General features: G+C 37.7%; 1 protein-coding gene across 1 annotated transcript in view; it reads right to left on the reverse strand.

Annotated features, from left to right (window-relative positions):
* Nucleotides 1–27,090, reverse strand: part of fstl4 (follistatin like 4) — a 94,835-nt gene that overhangs the window by 55,942 nt on the left and 11,803 nt on the right. The window contains exon 4 of the mRNA XM_089017348.1: nucleotides 696–938. Coding sequence (XP_088873474.1) covers nucleotides 696–938 — 243 coding nt within the window. The remainder of the gene's footprint in view (nucleotides 1–695; nucleotides 939–27,090) is intronic.

A 27,090-nucleotide genomic window follows, 5' to 3' on the forward strand; every position in this document is an offset into this window, starting at 1 on the left:
AGCGCTAACATGGCAAAAAAGGGCAATGCTGCCCCCTTGTGGAAGGGAAAACATTGCCAGAGGTCTGACCAGCGCTTTATCTGCACCCATAGATGAAAAACCAAAACCCGAACAAATTCGGGAATGGCGTTCTACGTCATATTTTCAATTCCCGAATAAATTTGTGAATGGCAATGAATGAGTTAGTCGGAATGAATCAAATCGAAGTTCGTTGGACCGCGTTTTTATTGGAGGCAATTGCACTTGGATTGAACCCGATCGGAGTCGATCTGACGCAATCGTACGCGATATTGATTAGCCGCTGAATTTAACGATACCCTGTCATATCACAATTCGTCAATCAGGTCGTAATTATAGTCAGATTCGTTTGAGTTAGCCTCACCGCGTCACTGTTGAAACAAATCACAATCGTACCCCGGGAATCATCTGGATTCAGATCTGATTTGACTCATTTGCATCGTAATCGGACTGAATCCCGATCTTAATCGAGTCTCGAATCATATCGCAATTCGATGTAGCCAAATTGTAGCATTTTCAAATCGGGATCCCGGCAATCATTTTGGATCCATTGACTGATTCGACTCAAACTTTCAGGAAATCTGACACAAAGGCGCTAATGCTACTTTAGCCTACGCGACTCGTAGCCCGCATACACAGCGATCTCGATGCCAGGACGTCGCGGATACGCCGTTTACCTTTGAAGAAACAGTCCTTGCTGTGCACCACGTAGATACGCCTCCTCTCCGCGCAGGCGGTCCGGTAAACCTCGCAGTGGTTTTCGTAGAAGCGTCCGTCCGAACCGCAGACAGGTACGAAGGACGCCCGGCACTTCTCTTGACACACGCACTCGGCGCGGCCGGTCGTCGCCATTAGTACGCATTGGCGGCCTCGACCGCAGTTCGTCCTCCGGCACGGATTTCCGTCTTGGTCGGCGGCGGCTGGAACAGACAAGAGCAACGGACGATTCGTGAACCTCATTCGTGAACCTGATTCATGAACCAGATTCGTGAAACAGAGCACCCCCAAGAGTTGACTTGTGGTATTACCTAAAAGCCTCGTTTTTAAACCCGAACTCTACCTCGGAATGACTTTGAAACCCAAACAGACATGGAGAGTAACCATAAACGCGACTTTCAACCTTATCTTGGAATCCTTCGTCTTCACTCACAATACTTTGATCTAAACCTTAATCCTGTCTTGAATTCCAAACCCTAATCCTGATCTGAAACACTTGCTTGAAACGCTAACCTTGTCGTGAAAACCCTTTCGCTGGATTTTGAAACCTGAGCCTTGACTCGTATTGAGTTAGCTTAATCCTATCTTTGAATCCATATTTGAAACCCTACTCATGATTTAAAGCCCTACATCCAAGCACATTGACTAAAACCAAATGCAGTGATTCCTCGGCTAACGAACGCTTTAGCTAACAAACTTTTTGCCTTACGAACGTTAAATTCGCGAGAATATAGTCATAGTAATAATATTTCTTTCATTACAACACCATAGCACATTTATTACACATAAAATAAGATATATTTTGTGTAATTTTAAGGCTTAGAAAATTATAAAGTAGAACATTATGTTTTATGGGGACCTGGGAACGGATTATTCTCATTTTAATGGTTTTCGATGGGAAATTAACTTTTGGGATACACACTTTTCACCTCACACACTGGGAACCAATTAAATTTGTAAGCCAAGGTATCACTGTGCAGTGATACCTCGGCTTACGAACGCTGAAGCTACCGAACTTTTTGCCTTATGAACGTTAAATTCGCGAGAATATAGTCATAGTAATAATATTTCTTCGATTACAATACCATAGCATATTTATTATGCAGAAAATAAGTTATATTTTGTGTAGTTTTAAGTCTTAGAAAATTATAAAGTGGCACATTATGTTTTATGGGGACCTGGGAACGGATTGTGTTCATTTGAATGGTTTCCTATGGCAAATTAATTTTTGGGATACACACTTTTCACCTTACACACTCTGTCTGGGAACCAATTAAGTTCGTAAGACAACGTATCATTGTACCTGAATTTATTCGTGTTGGTCCCCATGGCAACAAGTCAAATAATAAAGCAGCCGTAGTCTACGGGCGCTTTCAAAAATCGAAATCAAGTCGTTATTATCGACTATTGCGCAATCGTATCCGAGAGGCCTTCACTTGCCCGCTTATCCCGTCGTACTAATTGCCCGCCTCTTGAAGCATCCGTGAGAAATGCAAATTTACGACCTCTGTGTTGACGTCAAGGTCAATGGCGAAACGGTTCGAGGTCTCGGGGCGTGAGAGATTAAAAACGCTTAAGTTGGCCACCGCCGATTCGTCTTGGAAGCCCGCAGAACATGAATTGCTAACAATACGCAACATGTTTGACATTTGCGCTCTCTCGACAGAGCTAAAAGGCTAAATCCAAGCCCGTCTAAGCGGGTTGGAGTGGATACTGTGGTGTTGTTGTTCTTTATTGGCCATGTAAGACATCTCCCCGTGGTCGGGGGGCTTTTTTTTTTTTGGGGGGGGGGGGGGTAGGCTTGTAATGATCCTATGCTAGCACAATAGCGGCGTGTTTGTTCGCTCGTCTTATCTGTCTGACATTTTGATAATAATAATAATAATAATACATTTCATTTCCAAGCGCCTTTCAAAACTCTCAAGGTCACTTTACAGTCACAGGATAAGTTTTTTTTTGTCTGTAAGCAGCGGTAGCCACGCGCACTAGCGTTCACTCAACCCGGAAGTAATTCAAATAGATAGAAAGCTAGCTATCCAATATATAGCTTTTTATTTCATTTCCTCTTCATGTCATAACTTTGCTGCTGAGAAATACACATTTCTCCACTGCGAGACGAATAAAGGTACATCCAATCCAATAGCTAGATGGATAGATAGCTATATAGCTAATAGATCGCTAGCTAGATAGCCAGCCAGCTAGATAGCAACTTGGGTTCTCGACTGAAAACTCTCACTTTGAGAAACTCATTTCTTTCTCCTAAAGTCATTCTTTTTGCCATATATTAGCTAGCTCGCTGGTTACCAAGCTAGCTATATATTTGTTATCTATAAGCTATCTAGCTAACTGTCTAGCTGGATAGCAGTTGGGTATCTGGCTATCTATTAGCTATTTATTAGCTATCCATTGGCTAGCTGGCTAGCTATTAGCTGACTGGCTGTAAGCTGTCTTGCTGGCGGCTATCTATTAGCTATTTATTTGCTATCCATCAGCTAGCTAGCTAGCTTTCTATCTATTTGATTTCCACTGCCGCTTCTCACCCACACAAAAACTGATCCTGTGACTTTAAAGTGACCTTGAGAGTTTTGAAAGGGGCTTATAAATGAAATGTATTATTATTATTATTATTATTATTATTATTATTATTATTATTATTATTATTATTATTATTATAGCTGAATAGCTAGCTAGCTACAAAGACAGTAAGCCAGCTAGATAGCGAATAGATAGCAAATAGCTAGCCAGTTAAATAGCTGGATAGCTAGATATATAAATCAAGAAGTATTCACATTAAATGCTAACAAGCCGCCATGTTTGTTAGCGTCTAAGAGGATGACAGGCGTAATGGCCGACAAGCCCCGCCCTTTTCTTTTGAGGCGGGGAGGGGCGGTACTTTTGGATTCGTATTCGTATTATTCGAAGTTGCCAAGTTTTTGGACTGCAGAAAAACACTCAATCCCAACGTCAACTTGACGCTAAAAAGTGGCTTTAAAACCCGCGTTTGAATACGAGGCCTTTGAGCGCACCCGCCACTTGACTCGACGCGGCGAAACCCTCAAAGACTAGGATTCACTTGAAGCCGGGGCGAGAGGAGAAGAATCAGCGGTTCTTTAAATCCTTTTAGCGGGGATCCCGCGGCATTTTGGTTTTTAATCGGCGGCACCGATTGTTGTTGTTTTCTTTCATAAGCTAGCCCGCCGTCGCCGCGGGCGTCAAAGGACACTCGAGAGCTTCCTAAAACCTGGCGCTCATCCCGCGAATCCTCTCGGGGGCGGCTGACATTTTGCCTCCATTTTTGTCGTCGACTCAAAATGTGCTGACGCGGCGCGTTATTCGATTAGCGGGGGTGAAGCGGCTCGCCGATAATTGAATTCGTAGAGGACAAACCGTCAATGGGCGTCTCTCGCGCGACATGGAATATTAATGCGCAACACGACAATAACAAAAACTATATTGTGACAAACTGCGTTGCTTGTTTTCAAGATGCTAGCATGCTAGCATTTCTCAATTCTAACTTTCATATCGAACTAGTTCCTTAGCAATCTGGCTTTCTTTGCCCATTGTTAAGCTAGCGGCTGCTAACACTTTAATGTAGCGATTGCTAACATGCTAGCATAACATCCACTAACATGTTAGCGACTGCTATGCTAACATGTTAGCATGTCATCACTTGCCATATTCGTCTGGTTCCTGACTGCACTTTATCGACTCACGTCGCTATCTTGCTATCGATTAGCATAACACCTTTTTGCATTTTAGTATTTGATCAATTCCCCCGATTGACCTTCGACCGTGTTACTCATTTCAATATATTAGCATCATGGCTGTTAGCACGCTAGCATTGTTTCAATTCTCATTTCAGACCGAACTACTTCCTGAGCAATCTTTCCCCAGGTTGGTCCTTTGCTACCTTATAGCATAGCAACTGCTAACATGTTAGCATAGCAGCCACTAACATGTTAGCATGTCATCACTTTTCGTATTCGTATGGTTCCTTCTAATAATAACAATAATACATTTCATTTATAAGCGCCATTCAAAACTCTCAAGGACACTTTACAGTCACAGGATATTTTTTCTGCGGGTGAGCAGCGGCAGCCACACGCGCTTTATCAACTGAAGTTGCTATCTTGCCATCGATTAGCATAGCACCTTTTTGCATTTTAGTATTTCATCAATTCCCCCGATTGACCTCCGACGGCGTTGCTCGTTCTTAAGGCATTAGCATTGTGGCTGTTAGCACGCTAGCAATGTTTTCGATTCTCATTTCATACTGAACTACTTCCTTAGCAATCTGCCTTAGCACTTTCTTGCCTCCACGTTGGTCCTTTGATACCTGATAGCATAGCAGCTGCTAACTTGTTAGCATAGCATCCGCTAACATGCTACCATGTCATCACTTGCCGGATTCGTATGGTTCCTTACTGCACTTTATCAACTGAAGTTGCTACCCTGCCATCGATTAGCTTAGCACCTTTTTGCATTTTAGTATTTGATCAATTCCCCCGATTGACCTCCGGTATAACTTTGCCGCTGTGTTCCTCCTTGGTAATTTGCGCCGTAAATTGTCGGGGGATACGGCGAGAGAATCGCTCATTGCTCCAGCGTAGATACGGCTTGGAAGGATAAATATCACCCTTGTAGGATGTAGCAGATGGCGTGCAGCTGTTAGCAGCAACAAAAACGACCCCCAAAAAATATATTCAGCGTGGATTAGCCGGCATATGAGTGTTGTTTTCAGCGCGTGGAAATGAAAGCGCTCGCACTAAGTACTTTGCCGCATGTGTTAGCTTCTCATTAAATCGGGGGGGGGGGGGGGGGGTTAGCGTTGAAAAGCATGACGTGAAGCGCCCATTAGCCGAATTTGTTCTGGCTTTTTTCTTGCTGGGGGGGGGGGGGGGTGCCGATAAAGCGCTGGTCAGACCTCCGGCAATGTTTTTTTTTTTACCTTCCCCGAAGGTAAAAATGTGATTTGTGTAAGGATTAGCATCACGAATGGTAGAAAAGCACAAAACAAAATGGCCGCCTTCCACCACGTTTACCATATAAAGTGTCGAATCAGGTTCTTGTTGTACTGTCTTATTCTGGACTCCATTTTGATTGCGAATAAGAGCTCCCGTTTTCCACCATTTATTGATGCAAAACGAGGCATTCAAGTTTGTCAGGAAAATCGGCCACGCTTTATTTCGGCCTTGCAATTCCACCAGGAAGCCTCGCCGACAGCTAGCGTCGGATCACGGAGGAGGAAGTTCAGGCAAAGTGCGCTCAGTATTTGGATTAAAAAGAAAAAAAAATGGTGGTGCTAATATGATTAGACTGTGAAATGTGAGTTTGGGAGGTTGAGGGGGGGGGGGGGGGGCTTATGCGCCAAACTCGGCAATCGGCAACACTCATGCGTCACTCCTTTAAAAAAAGCCAGTCAGGAAAATTTCACGTTGAGTTTAAGCCAAGCGGTTTATTTTTATTTTTTTGACACGCCAAGTAGCATTCTTGTATGTTGATAAAGTCGCGTGAAACTGTTCTGCAAGCCGCGAGAGTGAGGAGAATTTATCCAATCGGAGAATACGGGCAAGTCGAGACAGGGTGGAGACTGCAGTGTAGCACCGGTACAATTCGGGAAAAAGATAAATAATTATATCTCATCATGTTTTTTTTTTCTTCTTTTCATAATGTGTCAAACCTTTTAATTTTATCTGATCGGAGACTACGGGCAGCAAGGGAAAAACAAGGGAGAGTGTCCGACTAATGTGTAGATTTTAATTCTGCAGTAATTCGTCGGCAAGGGTCGTCAGCATGTGGGTTATGTACAAATTACACTTTTATCAAAGAGGAGACTACGGGCAGCAACAAACCATTTTTATTTAATTTTTTGCATTTTTGCATTTTGCATTTTTTGCACATTTTACATTTTGACAGTTAGGAATGTTGGAAAACTTCTAATCCAATTACATTTTTATCCAAGGGGAGACTGTGGGGAGCAACAAACTTTTTTTTGCATTGTTTGACAGTTAGGAATGTTGGAAAACCACTAATCCAATTACATTTTTATCCAAGAGGAGACTGCGGGCAGCAACAAACTTTTTTTTCATTTTTATTTAATTTTTTTGCATTTGTTTGACAGTTAGGAATGTTAGAAAACTTCTAATCTGATTACACTTTTATCCAAGATGAGACTGCGGGCAGCAACACTTTTTTTTGCCATTTGATTGACAGTTAGGAATGTTGGAAAACTTCTAATCCAATAGCACTTTTATCCAAGAGGAGACTGTGGGCGGCAACAAACTTTTTTTTTTTGCATTTGTTTGACAGTTAGAATGTTGGAAAACTTCCAATTGTACTTGTATCCAAGCACTTTTATCCAAGAGGAGACTGCGGGCAGCAACAAACTTTTTTTCATTTTTATTTTATTTTTTGCATTTGTTTGACAGTTAGGAATGTTAGAAAACTTCTAATCCGATTACACTTTTATCCAAGATGAGACTGCGGGCAGCAACAAACTTTTTTTTATTTTTATTTTATTTTTTGCATTTGTTTGACAGTTAGGAATGTTAGAAAACTTCTAATCCGATTACACTTTTATCCAAGATGAGACTGCGGGCAGCAACACTTTTTTTTGCCATTTGATTGACAGTTAGGAATGTTGGAAAACTTCTAATCCAATAGCACTTTTATCCAAGAGGAGACTGTGGGCGGCAACAAACTTTTTTTTTTGCATTTGTTTGACAGTTAGAATGTTGGAAAACTTCCAATTGTACTTGTATCCAAGCACTTTTATCCAAGAGGAGACTGCGGGCAGCAACAAACTTTTTTTCATTTTTATTTTATTTTTTGCATTTGTTTGACAGTTAGGAATGTTAGAAAACTTCTAATCCGATTACACTTTTATCCAAGATGAGACTGCGGGCAGCAACACTTTTTTTGCCATTTGATTGACAGTTAGGAATGTTGGAAAACTTCTAATCCAACAAATAAACATGAAGATGACTCAAATTGACCGTTTCCAAATTTTCCCGCGAGAAAAACATTTTGCCGTTCGTTTTTCAGCAAAAATGTATCACAACAGAAATAATAATAATAACAATAATAATAATACATTTCATTTCTAAGCGCCTTTCAAAACTTTCAAGGTCACTTTACAGTCACAGGATCCGTTTTTTTTTTTCTGTGAGTGAGCAGCTCCAGTGTTCACTCAACCCGGAATAACTCAAAAAGATAGCAAGCTAGCTAGCTAGCTAATAACTACCAGATAGCCAGCCAGCTAATCGATAGCCAGCCCTAATAGTTAGCCAGATAGCTAGCCAGCTAACAGGTAGCCAGCCAGATAGCTAGATAGCTAATAGACAGTATAAATAGCTACGTGTACACAGTGTCGTCAACCAAAAAATAAGTGCGACATTCTAGTCACACAGAAAGAAATTCATCCGATCGATTGATGACCCCCCCCCCCCCACCCCCCTATCCATCCTCATCCCGCACCTGACAGCATCAATACAAGAGAGAGAAAGAGAAAACAGGCCGGAATTAGAGCGCCTGAATAATTCAGTCGCCACTCATCTCACATTCAAGCGACCACGCTCGGCGACTTTTAAATGGCGACTCGCATCCTAGTTAGCGCGCAGAACGCGCACGTCCGCGTTTTCGGCTTTTTTTTTTTAGATTCTACTCATCATATCACATACACACGCATGCACACACACACACATATACACACATGTATACACTACTTTAAGGAGTGGCGGCTTCCACCTGTCAACATCCCAGCGGCTCACTTGATGAGATGACTCGTCTTCTGTTTTACATGCCGCTTTCATTTATTCAATAGCTAGCTTTTTTTATTGCGTGTGTGTGTGTGTGTGTGTGTGTGTGTGTGTGTGTGTGTGTCTGTGTATGTCAGGCAAAAGGGGGAGGGAAGATGGATGATGTTGAGCGGAAATAGGGCGGCGGAGGAGGTCAAGAAAACACGGGTTCAAAGGTGGAAACAGCACACTGTAGTAAGTTTAATAGGGACATTCAGTGTATTAGCTAACTAACTATCTATCTAGCTAGCTTTTAGCTATATAACTATCTAAGTGGCTAGCTATCTGTTGGCTGTCTATTAGCTATTTACTAGCTGGTTAGCTAGCTTTCTATCTATTTACTTCCGAGTTCAGTGAATGCTGGCGCGTGTGGCTGCCGCTGCTCACCTACAGAAAAGTTGATCACGTGAATGTAAAGTGACCTTGAGAGTTTTGAAAGGCGCTTATAAATGAAATGTATTATTATTATTATTAAATAAACAAATAAATACAGAAATATAGAAATAATTACGGAGATACTGAAATAAACAAATAAATGTACAAACAAATACATGGAAAAAAAAATAAATGAATAAATAAATCAGTAAATAAATAATATAAAAATAATATAATAATAATATGAAATAATATAATATAATAATAATAATATAAACAAATATTGACAAATCAATGAACAAATAAATCCACAAATAAATACAGAACTACAGAAATGAATCAACAAATAAATACATAAATAAATACACAAACAAACAAATGAATAAATAAATAATATAAATATAAATAAATAAATAAATAAATAGACAAATAAATAGAAAAATAAATAGACAAATAAATCCACCAATAAATCCACAAATAAATACTCAAACAAATAAATAAATAAATAAATAAATACAGAACTACAGAAACGAATCAACAAATTAATACACAAATAAATACACAAACAAATAAATGAAAAAAAAATAATGAGTCAATAAATAAATAAATAAATACAGAACTACATAAACAAATAAATACAGAAATGAATGGACAAATAAATGAACACATAAATGAACAAACAAATACAGAACTACAGAAATGAATAAACAAATAAATTCACAAATAAATACACGAACAAATGGCATAAATAAATACACGAATAAATAAATAAACAAATAAATAAATAAAAACTGAAATACAGAAATGAATAAACAAATAAATACACAAATAAATACTCAAATAAACAATCAATAAATAAATCAAATCAGTAGATAAATCAATAGATAGATGAATAGATCAATAGATAAATGACGAAATACATCCAATCTGTCATCCTCTAACAGCCCAGCATGGTTCCTCTCGTCAATTTGCTATCAAAACACAACACAGGCATTTTTCTCATTATACATATAATAAGGTATGTTGTGTGTAGTTTTAAGGCTTATTTAGTTGAAAAGTATATTTTATGGAAACCCGGGAACGGATTATTCCCATTTTAATGGTTTCCTATGGGAAATTTATTTTTGAGATACACACTTTTCGCCTTACACACTCTGTCTGGGAACCAATTAAGTTCGTAAGTTGAGGTCTCACTGTGTGTGTGTGTATATATATATATATATATATATATATATATATATATATATATATATATATATATATTTTTTTTTTTTAAATATATTTTTTTTTTTAAAGAAAGGAGAAAAAAGAACTGAAAAGTGGTCCAGTTGGGTTCAGAATGAGGTCACGAGAGGAACGCTTCAACTTCAATCACATCACCATCCATAATAGATAGCCAATGTAAATATCTCATGAAGGAGCGTTATGGAGTAGATGAGTTTGGACTTTAAAACACACACACACACACACACACACACACACACACACACACACACACACACACACACACACACACACACACACACACACACACACACACACACACACACACACACACACACACACACACACACACACACACACACTGATGCACTTAATGGATACGAGGTGTGATTGTCTACTTGCTTCCACCGTTTGTTCCGACTTTTTTCATTCTCTTGAATGAGTATTTTTGGATGCCGCCAAAAGAAAATGTCTTCCTGCTTGATCACAAAAAAAAAAACAAAAAACAAAACAAAACGGGGTGGGCAACCATTTTGTTGTTGTTGTTTTGGCAAAAGTACAATACTGGGCGGTATCGGCCGGATGTTCGACAAATAGCTTCCAAAAGCTTAATTTGCATTCACGCAAGCGATCATTTTAATATACTGTACAATGAATGATACCTTGGCTTATGAACTTAATTGGTTCCCAGACGCAGTGTGTAAGGTGAAAAGCGTGTATCCCAAAAAATACTTTCTCATAGGAAACCATTAAAATGAGAATAATCCGTTCCCAGGTCCCCATAAAATATAATTTTCTAAGCCTTAAAACTACACAAAATATAGCTTATTTTACGTATAATAAATGTGCTATTGTATTATAATTAAAGAAATAAATTGTACTGTATAATAAAGTTGTTTTATTTACCTTTGTGATGGTCGTTGATGGCTTGATGGAATGGAGTGGCTGGTTTCATCAGCATTAAACACTTGTTGAGGAACGTAGCCTTCTTCTTTCACCATCTTGATGATCCCTTGTAGGTGCTTTCTCTGCGATAATTTTACCTAGTTCCTCATCAATTGTGTTCTGTTTAGCTGGGATGATAGCTTTTGGCATCAAATGTACAGATGGCTTGTGCGGGTTATTTGATGGGAATTTTAACCTTGCAGTCTACAATCTGCCTTTGAACTATCAAAGTTGAAACGAGTCCAAATTTCACTGTTTTCTATCCATTTTGTCACTCTCTGTCATCTCCCCGTCTCTTTGATGTTTGAACCACCTCCCCTCACTGCTGCGTTCTGACCATTGGTTCTGACCAATCACGTGTCTTTAACCGACGACTAGCGGACCGAAACATTTTGTTCTTAAGAGAACGGGCTCGTTCGCGATACATTGCTCATTGTGTGTATACCGAAAACTAGTTCGTATGCCAAGGTAAAGTTTTCATAAATATAACGTTCGTAAACCAAAAACTTCGTAAACCAAGGGGTTTGTAAACCGAGGTAGCACTGTACTATCAATGTATTTTATATTTTTCTTAAAACAAAAATAATTCCGACTTAATTTTTTATTCCACTCTTCCGATCAAGTGTGACTTGGACCACTTTTCTTCAAGCAATATTGCGTTGTTAATGCTAACGCATAGCCACCTAGCGTTGCAAAGCTAAAAGCTAAAAACGTGACCCAAATCCCAAAGTTTCTCTATTTTGATCGTTGCTATGAATTGTTGACGTCCAAACGTCGAACCAAACACATTTGACGACATTTGCCGGGGGGGACGGAATGATACGATGAGTCCCCACGAGGCCTCGCCATTGGCCACTAAAAGCGTCGACCGACCGCAGTGCCCCCCAGGAGTCATAAATCATTCAGAACGAATCGGGGTTAGCTAAAGTGCACCAAGGTTTTTATTTTGTCGACGCGCCGACGCGACGACATCCGCCGCCGTCATAAAGTTTGCATCAGGCCGTTAGCCACCCCCCTAGCGTTAGCGCCGTTACCCCCCTCCCCCGAGATATAAAACGGAGCATTGCGGATGATGTGTCCATCGCCCGGGACGGTTGCCATGGTTACTTGCTGAAATGGTAGCCAGCTACCCAAAATCGATGCGGATATTTTTTTTTAAAACTTGCTTCGTGCTTTTGAGTCTCGGGAATATGCTAGCAGCAGATAGCCACTTTTGAGTGGCCGCCATTTTTTTTTTCTTTGCGGCGTGATTTTACGTGACTTGAGATTTGCATTTTTATGGAGTTGCGGTGGCCTTGGCTCGCCCTTAACTGGCTACGAACGCGGCAGTTAGGAGATAGGGACGTTAATTAGGGGATGGCGGTAGCGCCATCACAATGGGCGACGGGTGCTCAATGGCTCTGTTGCGTTATCGCTAATGGCCTCAAATTGATTAATGGACACGACTGCCAGCAAGAATGCTGAGACCGACGTTCTTTTTGATTAAGAAATTAAAAGATGGAATTCATCAGAGGAGAGAGACAAAAAAAAAAAACACAATCATTTTTGATTGGTATTTTTTTTTTTTTTTAATAGCTCGTCAGACATTTCAAGGTCCTCTTTTGGACACACTCATTTTTTAAAATGTCACAATTTTTTGTACTGATGGTAGCTCACAAAAACGTATAGATTATTTTTTTTCTCTATCTCAAAAATGATGAATTTCAGTGAGGTCTGCTTATTTATTATTTTTTATTTTTGTATTTTTGTATTTTGTCATCTGTGTGTATTATTTATTATTTATTATTTATTTGTTTGTTGATTGTTGATTATCTATTATGGATTATTTATGTTTTAGTTTTTATTTTTTATTTTTTATTTATTATTTTTTATTTTTTATTTTTGTATTTTTGTATTTTGTCATCTGTGTGTATTATTTATTATTTATTATTTATTATTGATTTGTTTGTTGATTGTTGATTATCTATTATCGATTATGTATTTTTTATTTTTTATTTTTTATTTTTTATTTATTTTTTTGTATTTTTGTATTTTGTCATCTGTGTGTATTATTTATTATTTATTATTTATTATTTATTATTTATTTGTTTGTTGATTGTTGATTATCTATTATGGATTATTTATGTTTTAGTTTTTAGTTTTTATTTATTATTTTTTATTTTTGTATTTTTGTATTTTGTCATCTGTGTGTATTATTTATTATTTATTATTTATTATTTATTATTTATTATTTATTATTTATTATTTATTATCTATTATTTATTATTTATTATTTATTTGTTGATTGTTGATTATGTATTATCAATTATTTATTTTTTATTTTTTATCATTTATCGTTTATGCTTTAGGACCTTGGACTTATTTATTATTTATTATTTTTTAATTTTTAATTATTTATTATTTATTAGTTTTTGTTTTTTGTGTAGTGTTAGCATGTATTGTGTATCGTTAATTAATTTTGTTTATTTTTCCATCTGTCGTAAGCGGTTCCACCAACTCACGTGCGCCGATGGATCGCCTAGCTAGCAACGGGCTCGTATTTAACGTCCGCGTAGCGATTATGGAAGTCAATTATGGATGAAAAAAAGGGTTGCGCAAAGTTCATTAAATCACGTCGAATTTAAAGCGGCCAACTTTATTTATATTGTGATTATTACAGATGGCTTGCTTCGTATTTTATCAGCACGCCGACGCCGCTTGGCGCTCGTAATTGGGGCAATCAATCAACTGCTAAAACGCCAATGCACACACCCGCGTCACCGCCATTCCGCCCGGCAACGGCACACCCTTGTTTGTCCAATCACAGCCGTGGGAAATTTAGTGGAACTGTCATGATAGTATGTCATAAAATAAAATAAAGTAAAATCAAATAAAATAAAATACAATACAATACAATACAATACAATACAATACAATAAAATACAAAAAAAATAAAAATAAAGTAAAAGTTAAAATAAAAATAAAAGTTAAAGTAAAATTAGAAAGTAAAATTAAATTAAATTACATTACATTAAATTAAAATAAATTAAATAAAAAAATACAATAAAAAAAAAATAAAAGAAAATATTTATGTATATGTAAATGTAAAATATGTTACCGTGCTTTACCCGAGCAAATTAGGAAATGGCAGTCTACGTCATATTTTCTATTCCCAAATAAATTCGTGAATGGCAGTGAATGACTTAATAAATGTGTTTTATATTGATTAAAAAAAATCAAATTTTTATTGAAAGACATGCATGGCTCCAGGGAGTGATGAAGTGGTTGGGCGTCACATGACGGCTTATCTCCACATCGTTAGTAACGGCACGCGCTTGACTCATCTTCATCATTACGCCGCGGTTCTTAATAAAAGCGAAAATGTCAAGGGCCGGGATTGTGATTGATACACCCGCGCGTAAGCCGTCGCGGCAGTGCTCAGTTAAGGACGTTTTGCCGTGTCGTTAGCGTAGCACGTTTGTATATGCCATTGCAGGGGAGTTTTAAGGGCAACTGGGATACTCCAGCTTCACCCACATTTGATACCCGCGTTCCAATTTTTATTTTTTTCCTCTAATCCTCATATCTGGGTGTGCTCCACAAATTTTGAAAGACTTTGGGGCAAATGCGAATGTTCCCCATGAATTTTACCGCAAAACAAATCGCTGGTCCACGGTTGTCAAAGCGAAGGCCCGGGGGCCAAATGTAGCCCAACACATCATTTTATTCGGCCCGGGGTAGCAAATTACTTACTCCTCCTAAACCTAAAAGGTTGTGTCGAAATAAATGAATAAATAAATAAATACATGCCTAAATAAATAAATAACCAAATGAATAAATAAATAAACACATGAATAAAAAATAAACACATAAATAAATAAATACATACATTCACACATAAATTAATAAATATATAAATGCACACACAAATAAATACATACATGCAAAAATAAATAAATAAACACATGGATAAACAAATAAATGAATAGACACACCAAAATAATTAAACAAATACACACCAAAATAAGTAACTCAATAAATAAATATACACCAAAATAAGTAACTCAATAAATAAAGATACACCAAAATAAGTAAATAAATAAATATACACCTAAATAAATAAATTAATAAATAAGTAAATAAATAAATAAACACATAAATACATACATTCACACATAAATAAATACATAAATACACACACAAATAAATACATACATACAAAAATACATAAACACATAGATAAATAAATAAATAAATAAATAGACACACCAAAATAATTAAACAAATACACACCAAAATAAATAAATATACACATAAATAAATAAATAAATAAATAAATACAAAAATATATAAATACACATAAATAAACAAATACACACAAATAAATACATACATACATAGACGCATGAACAAATGCACACATAAATTAATAAATACACAAATAAATACATAAATAAATATATACATAAATAAATAAATAAATAAATAAATTTCACGCCGAGAACAACTACTACAAGGTATCCTTTAAATTGTAAGCTACCAATCCAGGTGACATGACATGCTGATAGCGCTTTCCCCGATCCATACAACTGCCTCCGATGCGGGAGATGGATAGCCGCGAGGAGTCCCCGAACAATATAGGATGCGCTCAGCCGTATAATAAGTGATAAAAGCCCGTGTTGTCGCCCTCTAGACGTATTTTTTTTTTCACCTCAACCCCCCCGGCAGAGGTGGTTTGTCACTTTGACCATGCCGCATGGCAACTGCCCTTCAATTCAGATCGGGGAAGGGGGTTAGGTTAGGGTGGGGTGGGGGGAAACCCTGGCTGCAATCCCAGCAAGTATGGCGGATTTGTTGGGGGGGGGGGGTCCGATGAACAATCTGCGATAATTACAATTTCGATTTGCAGGAATGGCGGCCGCAAATCCAATCATCAATTTTCCAACCAACACATTTATCACAATTTAGCCTTCAATGAAACTGCTATTGTTTTTTTTTTTTATTCATTCATTCGTTGCCATTCCCGAATTTGTTTCGATTTTGGGTTTTTCTTGCAGGGGGGTGCTGATAAAGTGCTGGTCAGACCTCTGGTAATGTTTTTTTTTTCCTTGCACGAGGAGGCAAAATTTGCCTTTTGTCCATGTTAGCGCTTTGATCCAGCTTCAGCTGTTGTTGAAGCGCTATATAAATCAATATGTATATATTGTATTTTGTACATCTGCCCCCATTTCAAGCTCAGATAACTCCATACCCATATTACTTAGGAATTAACTATTTTTTTTTCTGATGGAAGAAGAGAGTCGAAGGTTTCTTACTCTGCATTTAATTTTTATGTAGTCCTAAAATAATAAAAACAAGAATACATTTCATTTATGAGTGCTTTTCGAAACTCTCAAGGTCACTTTACAGTCACAGGAAATAATTCAAATAGATAGCAAGCTAGCTAGCTAGCGAATAGATATCTAATAGCTAGCGAATAGATAGCTAATAGCTAGAGAATAGATAGCTAATAGCTTGCAAATAGATAGCTAATAGCTAGTAAATGGATAGCCAATAGCTAGCGAATAGATAGCTAATAGCTAGCGAATAGATAGCTATTAGATAGCGAATAGATAGCCATCAGCTAGGGAATAGATAGCTATTAGTACTTGAGACGTGAAAGAAAATGGCGGAACAAACAATGAACATATATATGATATATAAAAAAAAAAAACATCAGAAGCCCCCTAACTCAATATTCTTTGGGTCCTCGAATTCGAGTGAGAATGACAAAAACCCTGGCACTGGAGTGGACACATTTTTTTCCACATTGTCTGGCAGTGAATGAGTTAATTGTTTGACTCGCCATTACGGTTTAAGAAAGGAAATGGAATACATTTTTGAGGGGCCATTGGGCACCGACTACCTTGTTGAGGTTCGTGTCATCCTTCTCATTTCGTACGAATAAAAATAGCGAGGAACGTTAAAAATTGTCCTTGTTCGACGCTAGCCTACACGCCAACAACCCCCCCGCCCCCTTTAGCCACCCCCCCTTTAGCCTTTCATCCCTCCAATAACCGGGACCTTCCCAAAGGGCTCAAAGATTGCATTCGGCTTCTTTAGAAGTTAATTACGCCATAAAGTAGCGCCGTTTACACGCCGTAAAAGACGCCGCCGGGTGATTTGGTCTGCATTCTAATGGAATCGTCTTTACTGGGTCGGGGGGGGGGGCAGATTTATCTGGTCACATGATCCGGCATTAGTTAATGTGAAACAAGCAGATCGCAACGTATGAAATCGACCAAAGTGTTGAAAGAAGGCCGACGTATCGTAGCGACATTATTGCTAACATGCAAAAAAAAAAAAAAAATGGAATCAAGATGGCGGAGGCCCCTAAACGGGGGCGGAGAAATGTCAAATCAATATTTGAAGGTGAACCGTCCGATTGTCAGCGATTTGTCTTCGATGCTACCGAAAATGCATCTTGTCAATCGTGGTCCATCCAAAGAGGTTTTAATGTCAACACACAGGCCGACGAGTTGATCTCGCATCAATGATCGAGGTGTCATTCTTGCCAGCACACTATCTTTCCACTCCCATAGAAATAACTTAACCCGGTCTGCGTACTTCCACCTCCGCAATATCAATCGTCTTGGCCCGTCTCTCACTCCTCACACCACCGCTATCCTCGTTCATAGTCTTGTCACCTCCCGGATTGACTATTGCAATACACTTCTCTTTGGCGTCCCTCAGAAACTTCTCCACAAACTTCAAGTGGTCCAGAATTCTTCAGCCCGGATCATCACCAGAACCTCATCCTTTCACCACATCACCCCCCCGTCCTCCAAGAGCTCCACTGGCTCCCGGTCAAATATAGAATCAACTTTAAAATGATTCTTTATACATTTAAAGCTATCCATAACCTTGTTGTCTATGACTGTAAAGTGTCCTTGAGAGCTTTGAAAGGCGCTTTACTGTAATGTATTATTATTATTATTAGTACAGTAAAGTCTCGTTATATCGATATCCAAGGGAGTCCGAAAAAATATCGATATAACCGGGACTATCGATATAACCGACCCTGTTTGCATGTAATTTTCTCCGTCCGTGCATAGAAATAGTATCGATATAACCGGGACTATCGATATATCCGATATCGATATCACGAGACTTTACTGTATTATTATCGCTTTTGACTGACGAATCGCATTTGGCACGATTTTAGGAGCAATCGCAGCAATTTCCGTCAGAATCATGAAATTAAAGCTAATGACAGGGAGAGGGGTGGGGCTAATAATCAGGGCAGGTTCTATTGTCCGTATTGATTGTTTTGCAATCAAGACGGTTCCGCACTTAAACGTACGTAGAGCTCAAGTTAGCGACGGCCGATCAAAGGTGATTGATTAGAGGATGGACCGTCCTCCCTGATGATCCTTCACCTTGAATCAAGCTTGGTGATTGCGAGCCAAGCAATCAGTCACAAATCAAAGCCCCCCCCACACACACACACACACGCTAGTTACCCTCCGCCTTGCTATCCTTGACCCGTAAAATCGAAAATAAACTCCGACTTTCGCAATCTTTCCGATTGTTCACTGTTTTAGGGATTGGATGCCATTTACCAAAACAACTTCATCGAGGGAATGATGTACTCCCCTCAACGGCGTCTTGCTAGGCGACGCGCAGCTAGGCTATAAATAACACATGTCAAGCTAACGGCCGTCTCTCCAGAGACAGAAGAGAGAGAGTATGTGAGATAGCGAGAGCTAAGGTGGACGACAATATCAAGCTCGGATGATGTGATCGCTTGCCAAACGCAATCCGACAAAGATCGCTAGACATTAGCGCTCACCTTGGCGCATCGCCAACACGTCAACGTCAATGAGGCTAGGGATGAAACAAAAAATGGATAGTACGCGTTTCCCAATCATCAAAGATGTTTTTGTAAAATTAATTTGGACTCCAATTTCAGCTCTTTGATTCAATTCCGCCCGGTAATGATGCTTCATTTTGATTCTTAACTCATTCACTGCCAGATGTGCTAAAATGTGTCCACTCCTGTGCCAGGGTTTTTGTCATTTTCACTCGAATTTCAGCACCCACAGAATATTGAGTTTGAGGACTACATCAACACTCAATACAGCGTTAAAAACCTTCGACCCCACATTATTTGTTATCTAGTTTTGTTGTTGTTTTGACTTCAAGATGGCGCCGCGAGAGTGCCTACCTTTACAGCAGCTCCTGTATTTTTTTATGTATTTTTCTACTTCTTCCTTTCCTCTTCCTTCCATAACTTTGTAAATGTCTCCACTGCGAGACTAATAAAATCCAAATCAAGTCAATCCTGACATTAGCACGTTGTTAAAGGCGCTAACGGCTCATACGTTGACGTTCAGATTTGAGTTTAGATCAACGTAAGCATTTTTGTTAAGGAGATAGCGAGCATTTTTTTTAAAGGTAAAAACAAGTCGTATTTTTCTTTTTTTTTTCTTTCTTTCTTTTTTTTAGGGGGGACTTGAAAGGGAATTAATGGGCGACAAAGTGCGTGGAATGCGCATATCAGCGGACCTCCTGTAGGCTCGGATTAACTATTTACAAGCACATCCAAAGATAATGTGCCATCATTTCAGCGCTCTCTCTCAAAATAACAGTGAGATGGACTATTAATGATACATGGATGTAATTACATTTCTCCAAGCGCTTTTTGCCTAATAGGCCCACATAAGGATGAGGGGGCGCATGGTAATTAAGGACTGGGAGCTTCTCGGTGGTGGGCAGACATCGTTTATGGCGTTCGGGCAAATAAAAGTATGCGTTTTCACCGGCATGATTTAATGGCTCGTACGGTAAACAGAAGAAAGAAAGGGGGGAGGATGAACCATCAGGCGGGAAATCAAGGGGTCAGTTTGAGGTTAGCATCTTTGTAGCATGTTTAGGTTAAAGAGGTAACAAGGGGTTTTATGTTGGGGGTATGTTTAGTGTGACATAACAGGTCTGGAGTTATGATTAGCATAGCATTCACATTCTGATTATTGCGCTAACGGGACTCATGTTAGGGTTAGCATAATGTTCACCTTTTTTTTTTTGCTACATAACAGGTTCATAGGTGTGTCACATAGTGTTAGCGTGATAGCTAACGGGGTCTAGAGGTTAACAGCAGGTCTTACATTGTGGCTAGTGTAGCACTATCATTAGGATTAGCATTGAAACAACATTAGTATTATAGTTTAGGGGCTAACAATGGCTCGTGTGTCGCGTTACAATTTGACATTAGCATTAACACAACATTAGCATCATAGTTTAGGAGCTAACAACGGATCTTGTGTCACATTATCATTCGACATTAGCATTAACAAAACATTAGCATCACAGTTTAGGAGCTAGCAATGGGTATTATGTTTCGGTTAGCCTCCGAAGGAGGTCTTAAAAGTTAACAGTTACAACCTTGACTTTGCACTTGTCCCGCATTATGTGTCAGTAGAGTTTGTTAGCTTGATAGCTAACGGGTTTAGAGGTCATTTTAGGTTAATGTTGTTTTTTTATATGTTCAAGAGCAAACAGCAGGTTTTACATTGGGGCTAGCATCGCGTTATCATAAGGATTAGCATTTACACAATATTAGCATCATAATTTAGGAGCTAATAATGGATCTTATGTTTGGATTAGCCTCAGAAGGAGGTCTTAAAAGCTAACAGTTGTAACCTTGACTTAGACTTGTCCCGCGTATATGTGGATCTTGTGTAGCGTTCGGCATTAGTATTAACAAAACATTAGCATCATAGTTTAGGAGCTAGCAATGGGTCTTATGTTTGGCTTAGCCTCCGAAGGAGGTTTTAGAAGCTAACAGTTACAACCTTGACATTATATGTCAATAGAATTGAATTCATATGCTACATAGCGCTAGGTCTCAGCGGGGTAGGTTGGGGCCTTCACTCCTAGGATAGACACAGAGACAATGATTGGACAATCAGACGGCGAGCTCGCTAGCTATAAACGTTGGTGGAGTGCCATTCAATCAACTGCTCGGTGCTATTATGGGGCGCTAATGGAACCTTCTAGTGTTTTGTGCCTCGTATAAGTCGAATGCATGACACCTCAAGTTTACTCAAGTACCTTGAACAGGGCGCAATTGAATGATACGCGAGGTGGAAAGGCAGATTATTATGATCATTATTTATTTTATGGTATTTACAGGGCTAAAGGCAATACATAGCCATGCTAGTGAAGAGTAAGACATTTGTTGTTACAGTGATATTTCGGTTTACGAACCCATAGGCTTACAAACTTTTCGGTTTACTAACATTAAATTTATGAAAATTTTACCTTGGCATACAAACTATTTTTCGGGATACACACAATGAGTGATGTGTCGTTCACGAATGAGCCCGTTCTACTAACAACAACATGTCAGCCCACTTGTTTTTGTCCTCTATTCCCCGCCCCCAGTCTTCGGTTAAAGCCACGTGATTGATCGAGAACGCAGCAGTGACATTTGGACTCGTTTCAACTTTGATAGTTCAAAGGCAGAGTGTAGACTGCAATGTTAAAATTCTCATCAGTCAAACAACAATTGATGAGGAACAAGGTAAAATTGTCGTAGAGAAAGCACCTACAACGGATCATTCCAAGATGGTGGAAGAAGAAGGCTACGTTCATCATCAAGTGTTTAACGTAGATGAAACCGGCCACTCCATTCCATCAAGCCATCAACGACCATCACATAGGTCAATAAAACGACTTTATTATACTGTAGTTTATTTCTTTAATTATAATACTATATCACATTTATTGTACATAAAATAAGGTATATTTTGTGTAGTTTTAAGGCTTAGGAAATTAGAAAATTGTGTTTTATGGGGACCTGGGAACGGATTATTCTCATTTTAATGCTTTCCTATGGGAAATTAATTTTTGCGATACACACTTTTCGCCTTACACACTCTGTCTGGGAACCAGTTAAGTTCGTAAGCCAAGGTATCACTGTATAATGAATATATATGGTGAGAAAAGGACATCAATGCTACTTTTGGTATCGCATTTCGGGTTGGGAAAAGTGGCGCTCTCGCCACTGCCTTGGCACAAATTGGTCGGCCTTCTTATCCGCCAACCTCATGTCCTCGTGGGACTGACAGCTGAATTACCGTTTTTTTTTTCTTTATTTATTTTATTTCTTTTTTTTTTTTTTGGAGACAGCTCATTCCGTCATGGCGTCAAAATAAGCACCCCAATCTGATTCCCGCCGCATCCTAACTGCCACTGCTCAGTACGGCAAGTAGCAATTTCATTACCCTCTGTCCTCCCACCGCTCCCCCAAATACTGACGTCCTTAACTGATGACACCCAACCCCGACTCGGGAGGATCCTCTGAGGGGTTCGCACCCGCGGCGCCTCCATTACCGCCGTTGCCATTTGCGCAAATTGCTCCATTTATGTTTGAATACCAAATGGCGTTCCGGATCGCCTTCATGACGGCGGGTCTTTTCCGCCATGGCCGCTGCTTGGGCACAATGGTAACGAAAAATACATAAATAAACTGCCTTTTATAGTCATAATAATAATAATAATAATAATTAGTATTATTATTATTATCTAGCTAGCTACCTAGCTACTGTATCTATATATTTGCTATCTAGCTGGCTATCTGGCAATCGAACTGGCTATCTATTAGCTATAGCTAGGTATTAGCCAAACGTTCTCCTCTATTTGCTTTCTCGCTGGCTAGCTAGCTAACTAGCTGGCTAGCTATTAGCTATATAGCCATATAGCTAGCTATCGATTAGCTAGCTAGCTAGCTTTCTGTCTCTTTGAATTACGTCCGGGTTGAGTGAACGCTAGTGCGCATGGCTGCCGCTGCTCACCGACAAAAAAAAACTTATCCTGTGACTGTAAAGTGTCCTTGAGAGTTTTGAAAGGCGCTTATAAATGAAATATATTATTATTATTACACTATCTATTAGCTAGGTAACTATCTTTCTATCTATTTGAGTTACTTCCGGGTTGAGTGAACGCTGGCGCTCGTGGCTGCCGCTGCTCACCCACAGAAAAAAAAAATATTCTGTGACTGTAAAGTGTCCATGAGAGTTTTGAAAGGCCCTTATAAATGAAACATATTATTATTATTACTCTATCTATTAGCTAACTAGCTATCTTTCTATCTATTTGAGTTACTTCTGGTTGAGTGAACTGGTGCATGTGGCTGCCGCTGCTCACCCACAGAAAAAAATATCCTGTGACTGTAAAGTGTCCTTGAGAGTTTTGAAAGGCGCTTATAAATGAAATATATTATTATTATTACACTATCTTTTAGCTAGCTAACTATCTATCTATTTGAGTTACTTCTGGGTTGAGTGAACACTGGCGCATGTGGCTGCCGCTGCTCACCCACAGAAAAAAAAATATTCTGTGACTGTAAAGTGTCCATGAGAGTTTTCAAAGGCGCTTATAAAGTATTATTATAGTTGTTTATGTAGTCCGAAAAAGGACTATTGTGTGGCTCCCGCAATTTGAGTAAAAATGACAAAAACCCTGGCATTGGCGCGCACGCATTTTTGCACATGTTCTGGCAGTGAATGAGTTGAATTAGCGATTTCGACAGCGATAATAAGCGTAATTAAAATCAACAGCCAACAAGTACTGCACAATGCGCCGTTGAGACTTGAAATTATATTCAGTCGACCTCAATTCAGGACAAATGAATAATTTCAAATGCAAGCAGCAACAAAAGTAAACTGGAAAAGAAGTGAAATGCAAATTTCTTTTATGTGTTTTGTTCTTTTTTTTGTTTTTTTTTTTTTTGCATCACATTACAAGTCATCAAAACAGCTCGACTGCCAACTGTGACCAGTTTTGTTTGACCCGCTTTTATTGCAGTCCGCCCGCTTCCATCTGGATGTTATTTAGCCTTTTATAAGTCACCTTTTATAAATAGATTCTTGTGTATATATATGCGACGCGGTTGTGAAGTTATTCTCGGACGTAAGGGAAGATATGTCACGTCGTCGACGCGCATGCTTTTGCGTCGTCAATCCAAAGGGAGGAAAGGAGGGAAAATAATAATAAATCATGTGAATGTCGAGTTGGGCGTGGGGAAGTTAGCCGCCGACGCGGCTAAAAGCGAGCTGTTGTTGAGTGGGAAAAGAACGTATTCCGAAAACCGGGAAATTATTTTTCTTAAAAAAAATTGAGCAATTTAAATGGTTACTTTTTAACTTTATTTTATCTTAAAATGTATTTACTTTTGTAGTTTTTGTATTCATTTATTTATTTATGTATTTATTTATTTTTTGTTTTTTTTATTTATTTATTTATTTATCTGTATGTTTCATATTTCATTTTTCATTATTTATCATGGATCATTGATCATTTATCATTTAGTATTTATTTTTTCAATTAATTAATGTATGTATTGATGTATTTATTTGTTGATTCACAAGTATTTATCTGTTTATGTATCTATTTATGTATCTATTTATTTCAGTTTATTTGCTTATTTATTATTTTCCTTTATATTTTTTTTTATAATTATTAATTATAAAACTCGTTTATTTATTTATTTATTTTTTGATTCATAAGTATTTATTTATCTATGTATATTTTTATTTATTTATTTATTTGATTGTTTATGTATCAGTTTATTTGCTTACTTATTATTATCATTATATTATTTATCATTATTTATTATAAAACTCATTTATTTATTTATTATTTAGTATTTATTTGTATTTATATGTATTTATTTTTTTAGATATATTTTTTATTTATTTATTTATATCTATTTATTCATATCTATTTATCATTTATCATTTATCATTTATCATTTATCATTTATCATGTATCATGTATCCATTTATCATTTATCATTTATCATTTAGTATTTATTTATCAATTAATTAATGTATGTATTGATGTATTTATTTGTTGATTCACAAGTATTTATTTATCTGTTTATGTATCTATTTATTTGGTTATTTAGTCATCAGTTTATTTGCTTATTTATTATTTTCCTTATATTATTTATAATTATTAATTATAAAACTCGTTTATTTATTTATTTATTTGTTGATTCATAAGTATTTATGTATCTATTTATGTATCTTTTTATTTATTTATTTGATTGTTTATGTATCAGTTTATTTGCTTACTTATTATTATCATTATATTATTTATAATTATTTATTATAAAACTCATTTATTTATTTATTATTTATTATTTATTTATCAATTTATTTATTGATTGATTCATAAGTATTTATCTGTTTATGTATCTATTTATGTATCTTTTTTATTTATTTATTTGTTTGTTTATGTATCAGTTTATTTGCTTATTCATTATTATCATGACATTATTTATAATTATTTATGATAAAACACATGCATTTATTAATTATTTCTTTTTGAAGTGGGCATCAAGGGAATACTGTCGTCCGTTTGATAGCGAAAAACACAATTTTACAGGAATAAGGTTGAGAGACTTTTCTCAGAATAAAAAATGTTTTAAAATTGCATTTATTAATTATTTATTATGATTATTTATATTATTGTATTATTTATAATTATTTATTATAAACTATTATTTCTTTCTGTATTAGCTATTTATTTTTGAAGTGGGCATCTAGGGAATACCGTCTTTGTTCAAAAATATGTATTTATTATTTATTATTATTATTATTATTTATATTATGTTATTTATAATTATTTAAAAAAAAATACTTATTAATTATTTAATTTTTTTAAGTGGGCATCAAGGGAATACCGTCGTCCGTTTGATGGCGCTAAACACAATTTTACAGCAATAAAGTTATACGACTTTTCACAGAAGAAAAATCGTTCAAAGAAAATTAGCCCCTCCCCCTCCTCTTCCTAAAATTCGGTTTTGTAGTCGTTGCATCATCATCATCAACGTGGCTTTTGACGCCATCATGTGTGAACACAACGACAACATCTTTCCGGGGAGTTCCGTGAGAAGACCTCGCAAATGTTGTCGCGACTCAACAATTAATTCCCCAATTGATGAGCTGTCAGGTTTGTCGTCGCGCGCGCCAGACAGGTGGCGAGCCAGCCTGGATGCGATCCAGGCTGGCTAATAGAGATGGCGCGTGTCGGCCATGACAGCTGGTAATCGTCGCCGGAAACTGCCTCGCCGTTTGGGTTTAAATAGGCGGGAAACATTAAGAAGTATGGTGTTGTGATATCGTAGGGGGGAAAAAAAACAACTAACCGTAACATCTGCGAAGTTTTGCTATCATGTCTTATTTTGAAAAAAAATGTCTTATTTTGAAGGTTGAAGGACCTACTTCTGCCATTCAAATATATACTGGCTGTCACGGGAAAGATAAAAATAAGTGAAAGCGGCGCTAACTTGCGGGGAAAAAAAAAAACAAAAAATAAACATCTTTACTTTGTTTCACGAGCGCGACTAAACGACTTTTCCGTCCCCGCCCGCCGCGTTTGAAGATTTAATTTCCACCGGCGGCGCTCGGACAACGTCGCGCGGCGAGCCTTTGTCGTAAATCTTGCCGCCGAGGAAGAGGAACGAGAAGACGAAGAGAGGAGGAGTAATTTCATTAAACCGAGCGGCCGTAAAGATCCGCCTGACAAAGTCATAAAAGTGAAATGAAGCTTTGTTCAAGGCCACGCCTTAGCTGGACAAGGAAGAACGTTTGGCTAATAGCTAGCTATAGCTAATAGATAGCAAATAGATAGATACAGTAGCTAGCTAGATAGCCAAATAGCGAGTTAGATAGAAAGACAGCCAGATAGCAAATAGATAGCCAATTAGCTAGATAGCTATGTAGCTAGATAGATAGCAAATAAATACACGTAGCAAATGGATAGATACAGTAGCTAGGTAGCTAGCTAGATAGCCAGATAATGGGCTCGATAGAAAGACAACTAGATAGCAAATAGCTAGATGGCTGGGTAGCTAGCTAGATAGCTAGTTGGCGAGCTACATAGACAGCTAGATAGCAAATAGATAGCTAACTAGCAAGATAGCTAGGCAGGTAGATATAGATCGATAGATAGATAGATAGATAGATAGATAGATAGATAGATAGAT

This window comes from Hippocampus bargibanti, linkage group LG16, assembly GCF_051943395.1.
Source record: "Hippocampus bargibanti isolate YZ-2025 linkage group LG16, ASM5194339v1, whole genome shotgun sequence".
Lineage (NCBI taxonomy): Eukaryota > Metazoa > Chordata > Actinopteri > Syngnathiformes > Syngnathidae > Hippocampus > Hippocampus bargibanti.